The sequence below is a fragment of the Moschus berezovskii genome, chromosome 1 (genome assembly GCF_049115385.1).
Source record: "Moschus berezovskii isolate FMDL1 chromosome 1, NW_MosBer_1.0, whole genome shotgun sequence".
Taxonomy (NCBI): Eukaryota; Metazoa; Chordata; class Mammalia; order Artiodactyla; family Moschidae; genus Moschus; species Moschus berezovskii.
In genome coordinates this window covers 156,798,083-156,819,207 of record NC_142460.1, presented here as the reverse complement: position 1 = coordinate 156,819,207, position 21,125 = coordinate 156,798,083, and the positions used below count along the sequence as shown (strand labels likewise).

General features: G+C 39.2%; 1 protein-coding gene across 3 annotated transcripts in view; it reads left to right on the top strand.

Moving 5' to 3' along the window:
- PPP2R3A (protein phosphatase 2 regulatory subunit B''alpha) overlaps nt 1-21,125 on the top strand; it is a 254,163-nt gene that overhangs the window by 92,195 nt on the left and 140,843 nt on the right. For 2 of the 3 annotated variants that reach the window (XM_055413269.2, XM_055413262.2), the window contains 2 exons: nt 11,993-12,259; nt 19,307-19,410. In XM_055413269.2, coding sequence (XP_055269244.2) covers nt 11,993-12,259; nt 19,307-19,410 — 371 coding nt within the window. Of the gene's footprint in view, nt 1-7,391; nt 8,145-11,992; nt 12,260-19,306; nt 19,411-21,125 lie in introns of those variants that run through there. The other variant, XM_055413274.2, reaches the window with a different exon arrangement.

The following is a 21,125-nucleotide window of genomic DNA, read 5'->3' as shown; positions in this document are numbered from 1 at the left end:
CTCTTTGTGGCCCCATGGACTGTAACCCGCCAGGCTACTCTGTCCATGGGATTCTTCAGGCAAGAATACTAGAATGGGTTGCCGTGCCCTCCTCCAGGGGATCTTTCTGACCCAGGAACTGAACTCACATCTCTTACGTCTCCTGCATTGGCAGGCAGGTTCATTACCACTGGCACCACCTGGGACGCCTAGGGGTACTATAGCCATGTGAAATGGTGACTCTTCTTTCCCACTGCACCCCCATCTCACTGGATCTGGAGGAAGCAGTAAATGTTCTTGCGTTTAATTGCAACTTCCAGACTATTCTTTTTCCCACTTCTCTGAAACTACCATCCTCCAACTTTGAGCTAATGTCATCAGACTCTCTACCCACCATGCTTAGTTGCTCAGTCGTATCTAACTCTTTGCGACCCCATGGACTGTAGCACACCAGGTTCCTCTGTCCATGGGATTTTCCAGGCAAGAATCTGGAATGGGTTGACATGCCCTCCTCCAGGAGATCTTCCCAACCCAGGGCTCAAACCCAGGTCTCTGGCATTGCAGGCAAATTCGTTACCACCTGAGTCACAAGGGAAGCCCTACCCTTCCTTGATTGTAGTCATCTGCCAACCCCAGGTCCCTTCCTTGATGATTTTAGCTCCTGGCTCTATGATACTTTTCAATACTACTTGCAAGGGATTCTCGTGAGTTTTCGGTAGATGAAGCATCCAATCCATGAGCTTCTCAGTTCTTTGATCTCTCCTCAGTGAGCTTGTCGTCTGCCCTTCTTTAGCTAGTCATTCTCTGGTCCTGTTTTTATGTCAGTGGCTTTAAAAGTGTAGTTCCCAGCTAACAGCATTAGCATCACCTGGGAACTGGATAGAAATACATATTCTCAGGCCCTTGCCCCTTTGTCCCCTACAGTCATCAGTTTTTTCACTTTGATCATTCCATCAACTGATAAACGTGCACAATTCTCCCCTCTTTGAAACCAGGCATTCAAAAGACACTTTGGCATGCAGGAGATACAGCTCCATCAGCTATTATATGTACAACATAAAGATCATCCCTAGGATCCTTGACCATCAATTCTAGCCTTCTCTTTTGACATCTCTTAATTCACCCCAAATTACTGAGAAACCATACACATGCACACCCCCCACAAAGACACTGGGGCAAGGTATTTGGGGGGGCAAGGTATTTTACAGTACTGCCACTGTGCATTCAATGATATTCAACATGGCAGTGTCAGTGGATTCAGTTCAGTTCAGTTCAGCCGCTCAGTCGTGTCCGACTCTCCGAGACCCCATGAATCACAGCACGCCAGGCCTCCCTGTCCATCACCAACTCCCGGAGTTCACTCAAACTCATGTCCACAGAGTCAGTGATGCCATCCAGCCATCTCATTCTCTGTCATCCCCTTCTCCTCCCGCCCCCAACCTTTCCCAGCATCAGAGTCTTTTCCAGTGAGTCAACTCGTTGCATGAGGTGGCCAAAGTATTGGGAGTTTCAGCTTTAGCATCAGTCCTTCCAATGAACACCCAGGATTGATTAGAAACCCTCTATTCCTTGTAATGTAAGTTGTCTGACATATTTATGAGCCCAAAATGAATTTCTTATGCTCTATAATGAGGAGTCTCTACTTGAAGTAATTACTGAGGAAGAAGAAAGGCAGACTAAGAAGTACAGTACTCTAGGAACCAGAAGTTGTAGAGATCCAAGAATTATCATATGTAATACTTTTAGGTTCTTAATTATTATCTCTCCCTGCCCCAGATCCCAGAAGAACATCTACTCCCAAGTATTAGGAACATTGAGAGGTAAAAATACTAGATTTGTGGGTTCTTTCTCTTATGGGTCATGGAATGTGTTCCTATCATTTTGATGCAGCTGAAGCAAGACACAGAAATGCTTATTAGATCTGCTCCAGTTTTTCTGCAACCAGTGAAGTAAAGGCTAGAGGAGCAAAGAAGCCATAGATCACCACAACCACCCAGCCTCCATTCCCCCTCCAGTGCTTCATTACTTAAGAGTAAAATAATGTTACTGGCAAAACAGAGCAAGCTCTTAAATAACGCAAAGACACCAAGTTGGAGCATAAATGAGGATATAAAAATTTAGGATTAAGAGTAATTAACTAATTGGCTTATAATCAGTTTTCTTTGTTAAAGCTTTATGATGATGTTTTAAGCAAAGTCTGTGATTCCAAGTTATTATACCTTTTTTTTAATTAATAACTGCTTTGCCAGTTAGAGCCAAGATGAGAAAGACTTTTAAACTGAAATATAATAGTATAAAATGTATGCTTTTAAAAGTGCCTAATTCAATATGTACTGCTGAGTCCCTTTGCTGTCCACCTGAAACCTGTCACAGCATTGTTAATTGGCTATACTCCAATACTAAAATTAAAAGTTAAAAAAATAAAGTGCCTAATTAAGAATCACTACATTGTACACCTGTAACATATAATATTGTACATCAGCTGAATGTCAGTTAAAAAAACTATATGCCCTGTCATGTTTATTGTATCACTTTATGTTTACACATTAATAAAATACAACCACACAAAGTGCATAATTCATAGGTTTTTAGTATATTCAACAAGATTATGTAACCATCAGCACTAATTCCAGAACATTTTCATTACTTCACAAAAAATCTGTATTCATTAGCAGTCATTCCCCATCTCCCCAACCACCAGCCCCTGGCAATCACTAATCTTTCCATCTCTATGAATTTGCCTATTTTGGACATTTCATGTAAACGGAATCATACAATATGTGGTCTTTTGTGTCTGGCTTCTTTCACTTAGTAAATGCTTTAAAGGTTTATCATGTAGTATGTGTCAGTATTTCATTCCTTTTTATGGTTATATAATGTCCCATTGTAGGAATATACCACATTCTGTTTATCCATCAATCAACTGATGACCATTTGGGTTGTTTCCACTTTTTGGCTACTGTGAATAACACTCCTATGAACATTCACATACAAGTTTTCATGTAGACAAAAAGGCTTTTGATTTAGCATTTTCAAGTTTTTTGAAACAGCCAGCTTCCTTTTTAAAATCAGAAGTACCCTCTTCATGTAGCAGAACTTCCTCTTTAATATGTAACTCTCTTTCTCCTGTAGCATCTTATGAGCAAAATCTTTTGATTTGAATTTAGAATGACTCTGCTGCTTTCTGGACCTGGTTCTGATCTTCGCCTCAACACAGGTCCTCACAGCTGAGCTGATTTCCAGGCTTGCTGTGCTTCACTTAGATGTTGATGGTTTTGCTGCATTGTTTATTCCAACCAGGTCTTAACTCTGAGACCTGGTGGATGCTGTCCTCCCAGTTTTATACAATTCAAAATAAGTGATTTACATCTTCAGAAGGTATTCAAAATTTTCTCTATCTTGTGTAATCAACCCATTTTTCTTTTCTTAAAACATCCCATAGAACTGGTGGGGAAGGGCAAAGAGTTGTGAAGGGATTTGGAAAGCTCTGGAAAATCCACCCTGAATTTCAAACTTAACTTCAAAAAGTGAATTCTACAAAAACAAAATATGTTAGTGTCATATACGATTTTATCCTCTATCTCCTCCCACTGTCACCTTCCTTCAGGATGCAAGCTCTTTCTGGACTCACTCCTCAGTTCTCTAGGTCATTTTAGGACATGATGAAGGAATATCTTTTCTCACTTGTTATAGTGAAGGCTACCCTAAAAGAATTCTTTAGTTTTTAGAGTCATTTCAGAGAGACCAGCCTCTTTTCTATGTACCCCTGCCAGGGAGCCTGTAAAACCCTGTAACTCAAGAACCCACCACCAAACTTGTTCTCTTTGGAAAGGTTATCCTCCTTACTCAAGCATGTCTGCTCTGCTGCTGCTGCTGAGTCACTTCAGTGGTGTCCGACTCTGTGTGACCCCATAGATGGAAGCCCACCAGGCTCCCCCGTGGGGAACATATACAGAATGATAAGATAGGAAAGGAACCCCAGTTGAGGCAGCTGGATCTTGAGGTAGCACCTGATCTATCCCAGTCATTCTCACAACGAGAGCACCAGTCTTTCTCATCCTCTAGTCAGCACAGCTGCCCTGAAGACTCAGGTTGGGCCTGTGGTCCAGACAGGACAACCTGGGTCTTCAGGTAGTGTATGCACATGAATGATCTGCAGGCCAAAAAAGAGATGCAGGTTGCTCTGCAGGAGACACCTGCTGTTGGCTGGCTCTCTTGTTAGGAGAGACTTCATGTATGCTGCAGAGGGCAGGAGAGAACATCTCATGGTTTATTCCAGAAGGACACTGGGAAGACCCTTACAGTCCACTCTTTCCATTATAACTGCCCAACTTTCCATCTTTTCAAGTTGAATTTATAAACCATAGTTTTCTGTTCTTCCTCATTCTGTTTAGTCCCTCCGGGGAAACCTCTCACCTAGAAACAGCTTTTCCCTTCCAGCACACAGCCTCAAGGGTTGTATACTTTTCTCTGTGATCAAAATAGAGACAAGAGTAGATTATAGGCTGTGTTTCAATTAATAGTGAAATTCCTTATGTTTGACGTTTTCCCAGTAAAGAAGAGGTCACTCTAAAAACCATATTCTTTGCTGCTGTGTTCTAGTTATCATATACTTCTTGAAACCAGCTCACATTCTCAGATTCTTTCTAGTATACTTACATAGAAACACAAGTAAATAAGATAAAGGCAAATAAATTTCAAAATAGTCTTTCTCCATCAGTAACTCATTGCCACAGACCATTTCTTCCCTAACTCCCTTTAGGGGAGGGACCTGGCCTTTTCTCCCTCTGAATTTTTGGGAAAGCACTTGGATAAATAAAAACTTAGAGCTTATTTCACCATCAAAAGATGTGGAGAAATGTTTTCTTCTTGCCTAAGAGGGATAGCAGGACAAGCTTTTAACCACTGTTCTGACTTTGAAACTCAAAAGATTTATGAGAAGTGAATGAAATGAAAGTATTCATTGTCCTTTGCTCCAAACTGAGATTGTACTGGGTACAATGAAGAAAGGATCACTTCTTTATCTTCTTCATATCCTCAGCACTCAGCAAAGTAACTGTGTATAAAAAGCATCAGAAAAATATTTGTTGAATGATTGAGTGACTTTAAAATTGGCCATACCCTCAAGAGTTCAGACACTGTTGGAAAATATTGTCAGACTATAAAATATTACAGTAGAAGCCCATTTACCTAAACATGATTGGGATATGGATAGTTACTCAATAGGACATCATAAACTCTATCTATTCTGTAAAATGTGTATGTTAAACATTTTATTTTAACTCAGACATCAAGTATTCAGATCTTTTAATGTAGTGCCAAATTCTTTTCTTTGGAAATAAGTGTCATAGTTGGAAATTGAAGTTTCATGACATCTTTCTTTAATAAATCATACTTAGTACATTTTTCCCCCTATTTCCAGGAACTTAAGTCAATAGTAAAACAGTTTGAATGTAGATACCTTCTAGATTTTAATTTTTTTTTCTTTTATTGCACCAATAACTTTTTTACAGTGACAAAATTTGAGTAGTTTTTTGCCTTTACTAAGTCTTTATAAAATATTCAATTTAGAATCTTCCCCTCAATCCTAAAAATATCAACTCTTTTTTCCACACTCATTAGTTTATGAATTCTATGAAAAGTACAACCAGTATAAACAAGTGGGGATGAGTACAACTAGCTCTTCAGTTCAGTTCAGTTGAGTCGCTCAGTCGTGTCCGACTCTCTGCGACCCCGTGAATCACAGCACGCCAGGCCTCCCTGTCCATCACCAACTCCCGGAGTTCACTCAAACTCATGTCCACAGAGTCGGTGATGCCATCCAGCCATCCTATTCTCGGTCGTCCCCTTCTCCTCCTGCCCCCAATCCCTCCCAGCATCAGAGTCTTTTCCAGTGAGTCAACTTTTCGCATGAGGTGGCCAAAGTATTAAAGTTTCAGCTTTAGCATCAGTCCTTCCAGTGAACACCCAGGACTGATCTCCTTTAGAATGGACTAGTTGGATCTCCTTGCAGTCCAAGGGACTACAACTAGCTCTTAGTAAGCATTAAACTCAGCTGCTGAGATAAGACACATGAGAGCATCACAGAAACTAAACTATTAGCCATGAATCAGTGTGTCCAGGGTGTTGGTGGTTTTCTTTCATAGATGAAATGGAGAGAGAGCATTTTGGCTCATCCAGAGAATAAATGGAATTATTCAAGAAAGATTCTACAATATTTTATTAAGAGAATTGCAGTAAGGAGGCTTAAATAGGTAATCCTTTATGAAACAGGTAAAATTTGAGTTGAATTTTGAAGGATGGTTAACATGTATATAATTTTAGAAGGAGGGTTCTCAGGAAGGGGATGAAAAGTCATCCCCTAAAGCCACAGGTTGATACTGGAAAGGGGAGAAATACAGCAAAGATGTGATTTACTTGAAAAAGCATTATTTCACAAGTCTAAAAACCCAGTTGCATTCATAACAAACTTATTAAATGTTTTAATTTGGAGGTAAATAATGAAGGAGGAATTAGAGTATTACAAACAAGAGTGTAGGGGAAGCCACCTAGCTCAAAGCATCAGCCTGAAATGAGGAAAGCTGGGGGTACAAAGGAAAGGCCCAGATTAAAGCATTAGCCCAGTGGTTTCAGTGTAATCCTCTTTCAATCAGAATATATACTAAAAACTTTCAGGTAAGATTTTGTATGAGTGGAGAATTCTACAGCTTAAGAAATTTGAAAACCATAGATTTAGATATATAAGCCAAATATACATGTTACAAAATGTCAAAACTGAAGAATTTAATTCCCACTAATTAGACAAAGGTTCAGCGGAAGAGAATCATAAGCTCTTTTTGGTTTAGGGGGTTTATTTGGTAATATTTGATTTATACTTTCAATTAGTAGGAAATCAATATGGATTTAAATATGGGTGATTGAAAATAAATATTGAATTCTGAATATTAAATATGAGCGAGTACTTGGTTCATTTGTACATAATTAAGGCAGCTATTCAATATATGATAAAATAATAGAATATTTTTTAAATCTGAGAATTCTTCAAAGCTTCTTAAGAAAATCAAGTCTCACAGATTCAAGATCTGTTATGTCATTGCTGTGTGATCATCTTTTGTACCTTTACTATAGCCAAATTTCATTCACTTCTCTGCATCTAAATCTGCTTTCTTTTGGAATTCCGTCACTTTCTTTGACAATAAATTTTCAAATGTATCCAGATTCAGAATCACTTCAGAAAAGTATATTTCATCACCAAGATAGTCTTCTGCAAACAGACCAAAAAAATTTTTTTTATTTTAAAATCTGAGACTTAACAAATCTCTTTGTATATTCCCATTTGAGGATAAAAGTGTTTTCCTCTATATTTTTCTCCATACATCCTGTGAATACATCTAGAGGGTGTTGGACGTTTGCTTCCCTTCTAATAAGGAAATTTTTTAAAACTAAATGATAGTTAAAATGATAGTTTCACATTTGAAGTGTAGCATGGTTTGTTTTTTGTTTTTTTTCATAAAATATTAAGTAACAAAATCAAAAATCCTCTACACATTCTCTTCTAGCTTGAGCAGGAACTGTTTTATGTGGGTTGACACCTCACATACTCTTGAGTTTAAGAAGTTAGCTTTATCTGAGAAGTCACTATTTTTAGGTCCAGCTGTAATGTTTCTAACTTTGGTGTGCAGAGTAGTGGGTGCTTCCTTTCCCAGAAGGCTCTGTATTCTCTACATGGGCAGGTCAATTTGACATAAAGCTACCTACGAGGAGCAGCAGGCCCATTGCAGCCCTTTTCTTACTTGAAAATTATGAGCAGGTCTTGGGAGCCACAGGCTTTACTTGGGAACCAGCTGCATGTCAGTACAAGCATGGATTGTGGTCCCTGGAGGCTGGGAGAGCACAATGCTTGAACTTAATTTCTTTGGGAGATAAAGAAGAAAAAAAATACCTTTCTACCTGACAAGATTGACAACGTATTAAATCTGACTATCTTCAGAAGTGTGCTGGACAGTTGCTAAGTAAACATCCACTTTTCAAAGATGATGATCAAGGAAACATCTCTACGAAGGGACCCGGATTTAAGGGGAGAGTTAGCTTTCCTGGCAAGGGGCTGTGATTTTGTTCTCCCGTCACGGTTTAAGAAGCGGCTGAAGTCATTTCAGCAGACACAGGTTTGAAACTTGGGTGTTTCTTTTAAAATATTTTTATTACTAATAAAACCACCCAGTGAACTAACTTACAAATAATTTTACAGCTCACTTGATATTAGATCAAGGAATTAATCTGTGTCCTCTATTCAGCTATTTCCAGAAAGCTATTTGTAGAAAGATTCCAACAGGTTTAAAAATAGACCTTCTGGACCTGAAGTACAGTACTCACATTTTTCTCTTGTAGAGAGAGAATCCAGTTTTAGAGACAATAAATACAACTTAACAAATATTTTGCAATTTAGAATTTTTCATAAAAATACCTTTGAGAAATTAGAATTTCCATATTAAAAGCCTGTTTGCACTTTGAATCAGTAGACTAAATTTGTTTTAACATGCATACATCTGTAATTAATCTTTTTTGAAAAGGAATATTGATCCTAATAATCATGGTTTTTTGAAAAGACTATCTTTACATATATCAGCAGTTGTGTGTGTATGATATACTGTGTATAGGTAGTAAAGCATGGCAGTTACTTCTGGGTTGTGAAAGAATGTCTTCCCTCTGCTGTGAGGTTGAGTCATTTCTGTCTGCAGAGACCATGCTTACTTGCTCACAACCATGGGGCCAGTATCTCATGAAACAAGTTGCCTAGCATTGAATACAGTACAAATTGGGAGCCATATCATGACAGACATCCAGAATCCAGCAAGAAACCACAGTTTCATAGTTATTCTGACCTACAGTAATTTCAAATTATTTGACTGAACCATGTGAGATTGCTTTTTTAAAAACAAGTAAAAAATGTTCAAATATTGGAAATGCTACAATAATATAATAGCATTAGGGTACTGTTAAGAATGAATATCTAAATGATACTGTAAGGTAATGGAGAGCTGAGATACTTTGCACAGCTAATTCTATCTCTTTTAATTATCTTGTAATCCTAGATTTGAATGAAAAAGTTTTACCACAGTGGGCAGATGCTAAACTTAGTACATCTGACAAACTTTATATTACTGTTTTATTCTATAATGTTGTAAAGTGTAACTTTTATTAAAATCCTTTAAGGTTTAAATTATACATCTCCTATTGAACTCAGTGAAAAGTAAATCAGTATACCTGAAAAGTTCAGAATAAACGCATTCTTTTTCTTTTCCCTTTAAATATTAACATCAGTTTTATTAAATATAGAATTACCAGCACCTGGGGGTAGCAGAATGAACAATAAATATGGAATTATACAGTTCATTAATAAATACTTGCCTATTAGTGAACTGCTCTATGTTAAGTACACTGAGGAAAGCAAGGTAGGCTATTATATAATTGAATATTTTCCTATTCAAATTAAAACTTTGACAGATAGCCTGGGTTTGTTCTGAACATCACTTACTTCTGTCAAAGGAAAAGCAAAAACAATGAAAGGCTTGCTCTAAACCTTCTCCAGTAGTGTGTGTTCACTAGACTATTGAGTTTCATCTCCACTGGGACCGTGGCCTTAATCCTATGGTTGTAACTGCCCTGAAGTTATCCATAACTGCCCTGGCTGTCACACAATGGGCAACATTTTGGGGAAACAAGAATCTTGACAGTTGTATGCTTATAGTCTCACAAATCTCTTTAGAATTTTAGAATAGAAAGGAAATGACACTTAATACAAATGACCTAAGTAAAGCTGCTGAAGAATTACATGCCTTATTTTAGAAATTTAAGAATGGTTCCTTCTGTTATTGACTCATAGGACTGTGTAATAATAGTTGCGGGTTTAGCACCAAGGCAGAGAGAAATATTACTTTGAATAGATTATCAGTTTGTCGACTTGGAAGTAGTATGTAAACTTTAAATTGCCTTACAAGTATAAATTATTATTTTATTTGTTATTGAAGCTTAAAGACCATCCCATGTTATGTTTAATCTTTTGAGAACCCCATCCTTTGGCATCTCTGCCCAGCACAGCTTTGAGCTGTTTCCCTGTGTTACATCCTATAATTTCCTTTAATCCTCACAACAACCTTCCAAGAAGAAGGGGTTATAATCTATTTTATTACTGAAATTCTGAAAGGTTAAGTAACTGTCCTGAGGTCACAGAGCTAGTAACCCATCACTGTTTTTTGTGTTTCATTGGCATCACTTCCCTCTGTCACTTCTTCCTTGACTATTGCTTTATTTGGGTAATATCCTTGTACTGCAGCAAAGGCTTGGTGTGACAACTGACCTTCATATCCTCAATAGTGTTAATATATGAGCAGACTCCACTCTGTGTTAATGTCAGATATTAACATGAAAAATGAGCCATGTTTAACAAAAGTAGGAAATTAAATCATATTTATCACATATTTATGTGAATGAAGCCTGTCTTCCTGTAATACTCATGCTTTTCAAAGGTAGCTAAAAATTTTACCCTGAATTTAAAAATCATAAGTCCATATGTCAGAAGGGAATATGACATTCAGATCTGCTTCATACTGATAAGCCATTGTTCAGACTTCAGGAGTGGCATTAGGATATAGTTTAAGAAAGACGAACAGTGGAGTAATATTTTGAATTCACAGGGAATTTAAAATAAATTTAGCTAGTCAACAGTCATATCCATTTTTCATACTTTATGTAGCATCTAATAGTACCATGCTCATGAGCTTTGATAGATAATTTGGTCAAAATTAAGAATAGAAATTAATCTCTGAAAATCTTCATGAAATCTTTTTTGCTTTTTCTGCTAGGAATCTCAGAACTAAATTTAGTCTTCATTGGTAAACTAAACTTCTACCTGAATAGCAATGTATCTCCCCTCCCCTTTCCCTAAATCATGGATAATCTTAGTCTCCCCATTGCCCCCCACTTTTTTTATACTGTCCTTTCTGTGTCTCTTTATGATTTAACACATCAGATCATTTTTGGGAAAAGGGATAATATAAACTATTAATGAATTAATAAACTGTACCTCATGCGACAAGTTGACTCACTGGAAAAGACTCTGATGCTGGGAAAGGTTGGGGGCGGGAGGAGAAGGGGACGACAGAGAATGAGATGGCTGGATGGCATCACCGACTCTGTGGACATGGGTTTGAGTGTACTCCGGGAGTTGGTGATGGACAGGGAGGCCTGGCGTGCTGTGATTCATGGGGTCGCGGAGAGTCAGACACGACTGAGCGACTGAACTGAACTGAACTGAAATGAAAGAGGGTTTGGCCATGGTGAAGTTAATGACCATGATCTTTGCCTATTGGAGTCTACCAGGAATGAGAGAAATGTGCATCTCAGAAAAAATGGCGTGCCCCTGGTTGAAAGTAAATCAGCCTGGGAGAAGATAGTCTAAAACTAAAATGCTTTAATTTTCTTAACAAAGACTTTCTCTGCTCAGACACTTGCAATGATTCTACCTAGATAAAGCCAAACCAAGGAAGAAGGTAGAAGGATCCCCACATACAATACATTTTAGATATACATATTTAAGAGGAACTCATTCTATCTGCCTGTTGAAGGACAGGTGAAAATGTACAGAAAGACCAAAAACAGTCTCCAAGAAGAATTTACTAATCCGGGTCCAACAGATTGAGAATTCACCTGGAGATCCTTAGTGTCAGCTGACATCATTCTTCCACATCACTCGTGGAAAACATACTGTAGGATTTTTTAAGCACAGATAATGTGTAAATTCAGGTATTGGCAGATGAGTAATGTATTGATTGATTCAGTGTAGAAAAGCATTCCCTCAGAGCATGCCTGGCCCCTGGAGTAGAGTGAGCTCTTCATCTGTACTGCTTGTAATTGTGTTTCTTTTTAATATTTACACCCAACTTCCTATTACTGGTGAGGACTTTCTAGTAATACATACTGTTTAGAATTTTTGTGTCTCATATTTTCCTTACAGATTCAAAATAAACCAGAAAAGAAACCTGGAACACCACTTCCACCTCCAGCCCCCTTTCCAAGTAGTCCCCGACCTCCCTCCCCTGTTCCTCACGTGAATAATGTTGTGAGTGCAGCATTATCCATCAACATTCCACGGTTCTACTTTCCTGAAGGACTCCCCGATGCCTGCAGTAATCATGAACAGACTCTAAGCAGAATTGAAGCTGCTTTCTTGGATGTTGAAGATCAGAAAGCAGACATTTATGAAATGGGAAAAATTGCAAAGGTAATGTAACTACTAAATGATGTATAATCTCCCTTTCTCTAGCTATCCCAGTCTCTCTCTCTACTTCCTCCTTGCTCTCTATTTTTAAGCATGCATAGGTTTTTTTTTCCACATTGAAAAAAATATATTTGATACTGATGTATTAGCTGTGGTATAATTTGAACCTCCCATTTAATATAGGAATTTCATTCATGGCATCACCAAAACATAAATTTCCTGCTTGAGTGCCTTCAGTGACAGGAGACTCACTCCCTTGCCAAGCAGCGTGTTTCATCATTAAATAGCTTTACTTGTTAGAAAAAATCCCCTTGTTGAATACATATCTCTTTTTTTATTCTCATTCGTTGATCATAATTCCTTGCCCTGAAGCCAGACAACGAACTATTAGGCCAACTCAATGCTGGGATTCTTCTCAGAAATAGATGGATTTGTTATTGCAAGTCTTTGATACTTTTCAATACATCCAGCTGCTTCTAATTTAAGCTCTTAGTCCCTAACCCTTGGACTACTGTAGCACCTTCGGTAACTGGATTCTACTCTTCCAGCCTCCTCCTAGAACAGTTAATACTGAGCATAACCACCAGTTTATATTTGATCATGTCATTCCCCAGCTCAACAAAATGCAAGGATTCCTACCATCTATAGCAGCAGTCCCCAACCTGTTTGGCACCAGGGACTGGTTTCACACAGAAGACAATTTTTCCATGGACCAAGGGGGTGAGGGAGGGATAGTTTAGGCAGTAACACAAGTGGTGGGGAACTGCAGATGAAGTTTTGCCCGCCTGCTGCTCACCGCCTGCTCTGCAGCCCAGTTCCTAACAGGCTGAGGACCAGTACCGGTGTTTGGGGACCCCTGAACTATAGGAGTGCTTTGTTCCATTTGGGTTCTGTTTTGATCATGCACATACACTGTTCTGAAGAGTCAGATCCAACCTTAGGATTTAGGAGTGGTCTCAAGCTGTGCTTCAAGAGACAGAAGGGTTAGCAGGGTAAGGGCTGCATGTGGGCAAGGAGACACCAAGTGGGAGTTCCCAAGGCCCCATGCACCCTTCTACTTGGAACACTACCTCTGTCTTCAGGAAGCATATTTAAAAGTTTGAAAACTACCACTTTTGAGGATAAAATCCAAACTACTATTCCTTGTATCCGCCTGACCACCTGTGCCTGCCTCTGCATCTGGGCTTTCATGATTCTTCCCTCCAAAATGGACTTCTACTCTCCACTCCCACATCACCATTCTCTAAGGCCCTGACCTGTCATACCCCCTCTGCTTTCCTACTTCTAACCCCAGAACATTTGTTACTGCTGGTAATTTGTAAGTAGAGTGATTTTCAAGGAAATGAAAATTCTTCTTTTTACTCCTTCTTTCATCATCCCCCAGTCTTGCTTTCTTGTTGACACCTTAGGTCTTTCTAGTGAAAAACAAACTCTTTCATTCTAGAAATAAGATCTCACCTATTTCTGCTCTATTGTAACATGCGGAAACTGATATCCCACAAGTATGTACCTGAGGTCACCATTTGTACATGTCAGGAGACATGTCCTCTGACTCCTGCATCATGCTGTTTCTACCTTATCTCCCCGGAAGTGGGCTAACATAAAATCAGCTACTTCTACTAAGCAGTATCCACTCAAATAAATTATAAGTTCTTTCAGGGCTTTTGCAGTTTTTTACCCCAAGCTTTGAGAGGTGACTATTTTATTATGAATCAAGGTGGTAAATTATCTGAATGGGCTGGAATGTTGAACCTAAATCCAAGAGAGAGAATTTAGCAGAGATAAATGAAATCTACATTTGGAGATAACATGTTAATCACATAAATGCCAAACAGGGTATGTCTAACATGGCAATGGTTTGCGTAAGAGAGACAGGAGGCTTCATGGACAAGTTTGAGCAAACAAGCAGGAGAAACTGCAGATTGAGCACCATGGTAGTTCCCTCGTGCTCTGCCAGGCTCCCCACATTTGGAGAACCAATCCCAGGGATCAGTGCCTCATTGTCAGAGACCTGCAGCCTGCTCTGTCTTGAAGGTCTTAGGTCAACCTTCTCCTCTTGAATATTCCCAGCCCCTGCCTGAGCAGCTTTCCTGCATGCTGCCTCTACCCTCCTGCTCTGGCGCTCCCACCTGGCTCATGGTAGCCCTCCCTGCCTGTGGCTCAGCCGCCCGCCAGTATTCCCCAGTGAATGCACAGTGAGAGGACAGCAGGGAGCCTGAGGACTACATGTGGTCATGGGGAGTGTAGGAGAGTGTAGTCAGGTTAGGGAAGGGGTTGGTGCTGGGGAGTCAAAGGGAGGACTTTCCTGTTCACAGACAGTAGGGATCTATCTGTAGGTGGCATCAGGAAAAACTGCCAGTGTTACAGCTGACAACATAGAGAAGTTTAAAAAGAGAAACCTGGGGCTTACCTGGTGGCTCGGGGTAAAGAATCCGCCTGCCAATATACAGGTTCTGTCCCTGATCCGGGAAGATCCCACGTGCTGCGGAGCAACTAAGCCCATGTGCCAAAACTGTTTAGCCTTTGCTCAAGAGCCTGAGAGACACAACTATTGAAACCACATGCCCTATAGCCCATGCTTACAACAGGAGAGCCTGCCACAATGAGAAGCCTGTGCACCGCAACTAGAGAGTAGCCCCTGCTCGCAGCAACAAAGACCCAGCACAGCCAAAAATAAATTTTTTAATTATAAAAAAAGATAGAAAACTTTTACTATGTTTAGCCATAGTAGCAGTCATTTACATAATTTACTGTTTATACCAAATTATCATGTGGCACAATAACCAATATACACATACGTAGCTGATTAACTTGTCTGAACTGTGCTTGACTATAGTCCTAAATTCCATTCAGGGGTGCCAAGCGTTTGTGTTCATTGCCCTCAGACCTTAATTGTCAGTTTAGGTAGCAAAGTGAATTTACATTTCATGTAAGATGAGGATGTGTGTATGATGACCTCACAAGTACTATATTAGCTCACTTTATTGGATTTTGTCTCTTTATTCTTAAAATCATTTATTTTAGAAAATGTATTTAATCATGTCTTCCAGTTCGCTAGTTCCATGTAATCCAACTTGTTCTCGGCTCTGGCCAGTCTGTTAGTACTCACTACACCAGCCTTTCGCCACTCTTTGTTCTGCAGACTGTCCTCGCTCCTTGGAGAGATCTCCATTTCTGATTAAATTCTTAGTGTGCAGTTTTTTTCCACAGCTTTATGAAGTGATGGGGAAGAAACGAATAGAGAATGATCTAAGAGGGATGAAAGCAACATAGGAACAGAAACTGAGCAACAGCAAGAAAAGCATTTGGTACCACTGAGTTTTAGCCTCTGACAGGCTTGAGGGAAAGAAGGGAGAATTTGAGGGAGAAGAATGAAACTATCTTCTGAACTGAACAGAACGCTCCAGCTCTTCTCACTAGCTGACATAGCCCCATCTTAACCCTCTTGCCTGTGGCCTATAAGGTAGCCTCTTGGTACCTTTATTTCTTTGTCTGCAGAATGAAATAAAAATACCTGCCCTCTTCTGTATGGGGTCATGTCAGGACTGAATAAAATAACAAGCATGAGACATTTTAAAATGTTAAAGAACCTTACAAATATTGGGTGAGCATCTCTTCCTACATATCATTAGACAGCTTGCTTTCAGCTCTCTAGGTTGTTGGGTCATTTTTAGATGAAATTTTAGGTGTTAATCAAGTTTTCTTGGCTCCAGCAACACTGACGCTTTCCTTCTCCTCTAAACCTGTTTCCTGAACCCAGTTTCAGCATGTCCTGTACCTCCTCACTTGTCATCCTGTCTTTTCCTTTGTGAAGAGCCTTGACATGAGCTTGTTCTCTCCTTTGTTATAAAAGTCTCTAATCTGTTGCTCTCAGATTAATATTATTTACTTTTTTTAGGTTTGTATTGATCTCCTGGCTCCTTTTATCGTAATTCTCTGTTTTTAAGAAGATGCGGGCCAGGCATTTATTTTTTAAATAGCGGGAAAGTATACTTATTTTCTCTGATTTCAGAGCAATTTTTATTTATTTATTTTATTTTGGCTGGTCAGGGTCTTCCTTGTGGCATGCAGGCTTTCTCTAGTTGTGGCACATGGAGGCTTCTTTCGTTGTGATGCATGGGCTTAGTTGCCTCACGTCATGTGAGATACCCAGCCAGGGATCAAACCCAAGTCCCCTACATTGGAAGATGGATTCTTAACCACTGGACCACCAGAGAAGTACCTACATTTTTAAAAAACAGTCAAAGTGTAATATCTGCAGCCCTTGCCATCCACTGCCCTTCCGGTTTTTGCCTTTGGTATTTTCTCCAAGGGCTTGACACCTTCATGCTGCTCAACCCTTGGCTACTCAGGGTGTCCCACTACAAGAAAAATAGGTCAGTCCTTTCACACCCACTTCAAAATGTATCTATTCTATACCATATCTCTTAGGTTTCTGCCTTTGGGTCATAATAAATTTGTGTGTTTTTTAATATAACTTTATTTTAATTGGAGGCTAATTACTTTACAATATTGTATTGGTTTTGCCATCCATTGACATGAATCCGCCGCGGGTGTACATGTGTTCCCCATCCCATCCCTCTGGGTCATCCCAGTGCACCAGCCCTGAGCACCCTGTATCATGCATCGAATGTGGACTGGCGATCTGTTTCACATATGGTAATATACATGTTTCAATGCTATTCTCTCAAATCATCCCACCCTCGCCTTCTCCCCCAGAGTCCAAAAAACTGTTCTGTACAACTGTTCTGTACTCTTTTGCTGTCTCGCATACAGGGTTACCATTACCGTCTTTCTAAATTCCATATATATGCATTAGTATACTGTATTGGTGTTTTTCTTTCTGGCTTACTTCACTCTGTATAATAGGCACCAGTTTCATCCACCTCATTAGAACTGATTCAAACGTATTCTTTTTAATGGCTGAGTAATATTCCATTGTGTATATGTACCACAGCTTTCTTATCCATTGGTCTGCTGATGGACATCTAGGATGCTTCCATTTCCTGGCTATTATAAACAGTGCTGCGATGAACATTGGAGTACATGTGTCTCTTTCAGTTCTGGTTTCCTTGGTGTGTATGCCCAGCAGTGGGATTGCTGGGTCATATGGAAGTTCTGTTTCCAGTTTTTTAAGGAATCTCCACACTGTTCTCCATAATAAATTTGTAAATATTAATCCCAGTGATTTGCTACTCTTTATGAGCTGACATGTACATTTTAACAAAGTCTTCTGAATAAAAATCATAGTCCAAGGAAATGAAAGTTGTTTAATAGTGGACATAGTCCCACAGGATGCTAAGTGCACAGGCCCTGAATGTGTTTCAGCTGAGCTGGTGACCACTTCCCAAGGATGAGCTAGACGATTCCTGATCCCTTCCAATTCTGAAAAATCCATAGTGACTCTAATGTTGGGAGCTTCAAGTACTTTGGCAAGCCAGTCCCAGTCTCTCTCTGTATTTTCTCTCTCTTTTTGTGGCTCTGCACCACCACCTCCATAATACAGGCTGTTCTTTTAATTTTCCCAGCAGTTGCCAATAGCCTATCACATATAAGAGCATTTTCTCGGCCTACTACCATTCCTCGTGAAAGGGAGACTTGGGATTGGGAAAAGTGGATTTGACAGTAACCACCCAAAGTATATTAATTGTGAGCTTTGTACCTTGGCAATCATAATTTACACAATAAACAAAATCCATTTGGTTGCTAAGCCACACCTTTCCCTCATTCTTGACCTCAGTGGAGGTATTTGACCTCTGGACTTAAGAAATTTTAAATTCTACCCTGCTTGCAGAATGTGATTGGGTGGACCTGGAAGCAGCAATCTCTTATTTCTGCCCTGTACTTGCTTACCTCCCTTGGCTTGAATCTCATCATCCATGTTCTCATCTCTAACATGAACCCAATAGGTCTTGGGCATTCTTTCAGCATAACTAATCTCAGATGAAGTACTGTTCAGGCTTCTGTAGGATCCCCTATGCACAAAGGCCCCACATCAGGAGCAGCTTCACCTCAGCCTAATATGGATTCACATCTAGTCATCTACCAGAGGAGAAGCTTCCCTTTGTAGAATAAGACTCAACAGTCCTATATCTATTATGATAATAAGAATATCTTTATCCAGTAATAAGATGTGACTCTTTGAAGAGCTTCAGATTTGGGAATACATTTTATATGTGTTTACAAAATTGGGAACATGTGGAGACTATTTTTCTGCTAATATTTAGATATTATTACTTGGGAGAATTTTCCCTCTAGAAAAAAAAAGCTGGTAAATTTGGTATGAATTATTTCTTATAAAAGGATAAGAATAATTTTTCTTAATTGAAAGAAAAAGGATTTTTATTGAGAAATCATTAGCTTTTAGGGTATTGTATTTTAGTTCTTTCTAAGGCTGTTATAATATGTTGTCATTGGTGATATGTTCTGATATATAAATAAATGATAGCATTTTAATTTTTGCCTCCCTTCTTTCACCTGAATTGTAACCATTTAAATAGATTTATGGCTGTTTTCTAAAACAGTCCAGGCTTTTCTGTTTCTCCTTGAACCTGGGGCCTAGTAACACAGTAAGCAAAGGAGAGAAGAGAGAGAGATTAGAGCACATTGATACCACGTGACTGGGCAGTCAAGGCGGCTATATTTTCCTCCCATAGGAAGGGAGGCCATTTACACAACCATGACATTCAGTCACTTATTTTTCATTCTAAAAGTAGAAAATACATAATGTAAGAGTGGTAGGAAGGGAGGGAGACTGGTTGCTTTAACTATAAAATTTACGGGAAAGAAACATCACTATAAATGTACTTTAAGAAAAGACAAATGGATATTCATCTTCTTCGTGAAACACGTCATCCTCTTGTATTGTTTTCCCCTCTGTCTCGCTGGATCTGCCCCATCTGATGTATCTGCCTCCATTCCAGTTTTGCTCCCCCAGGCCCCCTTCTGTCCACTGTGGCCTGAAATGTAAAAGCCACAAAGGCCCTTTCTTTGGCCATGTCATCTCTTCACTGCCCCCTGGCTCACACTGCATTTGTGTTTTATTTGCAGGCCTGCGGCTGTCCTCTTTACTGGAAAGCCCCCATGTTCAGGGCTGCAGGGGGAGAGAGGACAGGATTTGTGTCAGCACAGTCATTCATCACCATGTGGAGAAAGTAAGTAAGAGAGCAGCTACTCGAGCTGGGCAAGGATTTATCTGGTCCTCGTGACATGCTTTATAAAGGACACTAATTTTACTCATTCATTAATTTCCCCCTTACCCTTTGTTTCAGCAAGTAAAATTCAATGATTCACAACTTTTTATGCTCACAAACAAATTCTTTCCCTAAGCCTTTATCTTACATGTCTAATCGATAAAGCAGATCTCCAGAAATACTCATTTAATAACTGTTGGATAGTTTCTTAGTTTCACTTGTTAACAGTTTGACTTAGGATTTGACTCTTGTAGCAGTGACATAAATGCTTCTTTAAGGGGAGCAAATCATACATGTCACATGCTTTCATTCTCATCTGATCCAATTTAGAATTTTATCTAGTTGATTTATTAAAAATAACTGAATTCTGGGACTTCCCTGGTGGTCCAGTGGTTAAGACTCTGTGCTTCTAACCCAGGGGGCACTGGTTCCATCCCTGGTCGAGAGTTAGGATTCCCACATGCTGCACGGCCGAAAATAAATAAAGACGTTTCTTTTAAAAAATAACTGAATGCTAACAGATTTTAGTCATTACTTTTTGAAAGCTCCAGTTAAGGGACAAAGGGTTAGTATATTTATAAAGATACTCCTGAATTTTAATATCCTGAGAAGTTCTCTTGAATTTAAATCCAACTTTTTTCTCTCTTTTCTTTTTTCTCCCTTCTTTCTTTAGAAATTATTTCTTGATATATTTATGCACTTGATATATTTATGCACCGGGAATGTTATAGCTTGCCCCTTCTACCTCTTTAACTGATCAGCCTTTTTTAAGTATGTTCTTACTTTCTGGGCTGGATATCCTTTCTGATGAACTACTGGGAAATGCTGTTCACCTGCCATCACTATCATCATTGTTATTTAAAATCAGCACATAATAGGAGCAAAACTCAGCTTACAGATTCTTCTAATCCTTTCCTGCCACCTCAAAGCTTACTAGTATAATGCTTGAGAACATCATAGGTGATTAATAACTATATTCTTATTTTGAGAGATCTAGCCACAAGTTGAGTTCACCAAGTTATTCTTGCATTACAATAGAACTAAAGTGATCAGGAATGGGAAAGACTAGAGATCTCTTCAAGAAAATTAGAGATACCAGGGAACATTTCATACAAAGATGGGCACAATAAAGGACAAAAATATTATAGACCTATCAGAAGCAAAAGATATTAAGAAGAGGTAGCCAGAATACACAGAAGAACTATACAGAAAAGATCTTCATAACCCAGATAACCACAATGGTGTGATCACTCACCTAGAGCCAGACATACTGGAGTGTGAGGTCAAGTGGGCCTTAGGAAGCATCACTACAAACAAAACTAGTGGAGGTGTTGAAATTCCAGCTGAGCTGTTTCAAATCCTAAAAGATGATGCTGTTAAAGTGATGCACTCAGTATACCAGCAAATTTGGAAAACTCAGCAGTGACCACAGGACTGGAAAAGGTCAGTTTTCATTCCAATCCCAAAGAAAGGCAATGCCCAGGAATTTTCAAACTACCACACAATTGGACTCATTTCACACGCTAGCAAAGTAATGCTCAAAATTCTCCAAGCTAGGCTTCAACAGTATGTGAACTGTGAACTTCCAGATGTTCAAGCTGGATTTAGAAAAGACAGAGGAACCGGAGATCAAATTGCCAACATCTGTTAGATTATAGAAAAAGCTAGAGAATTCC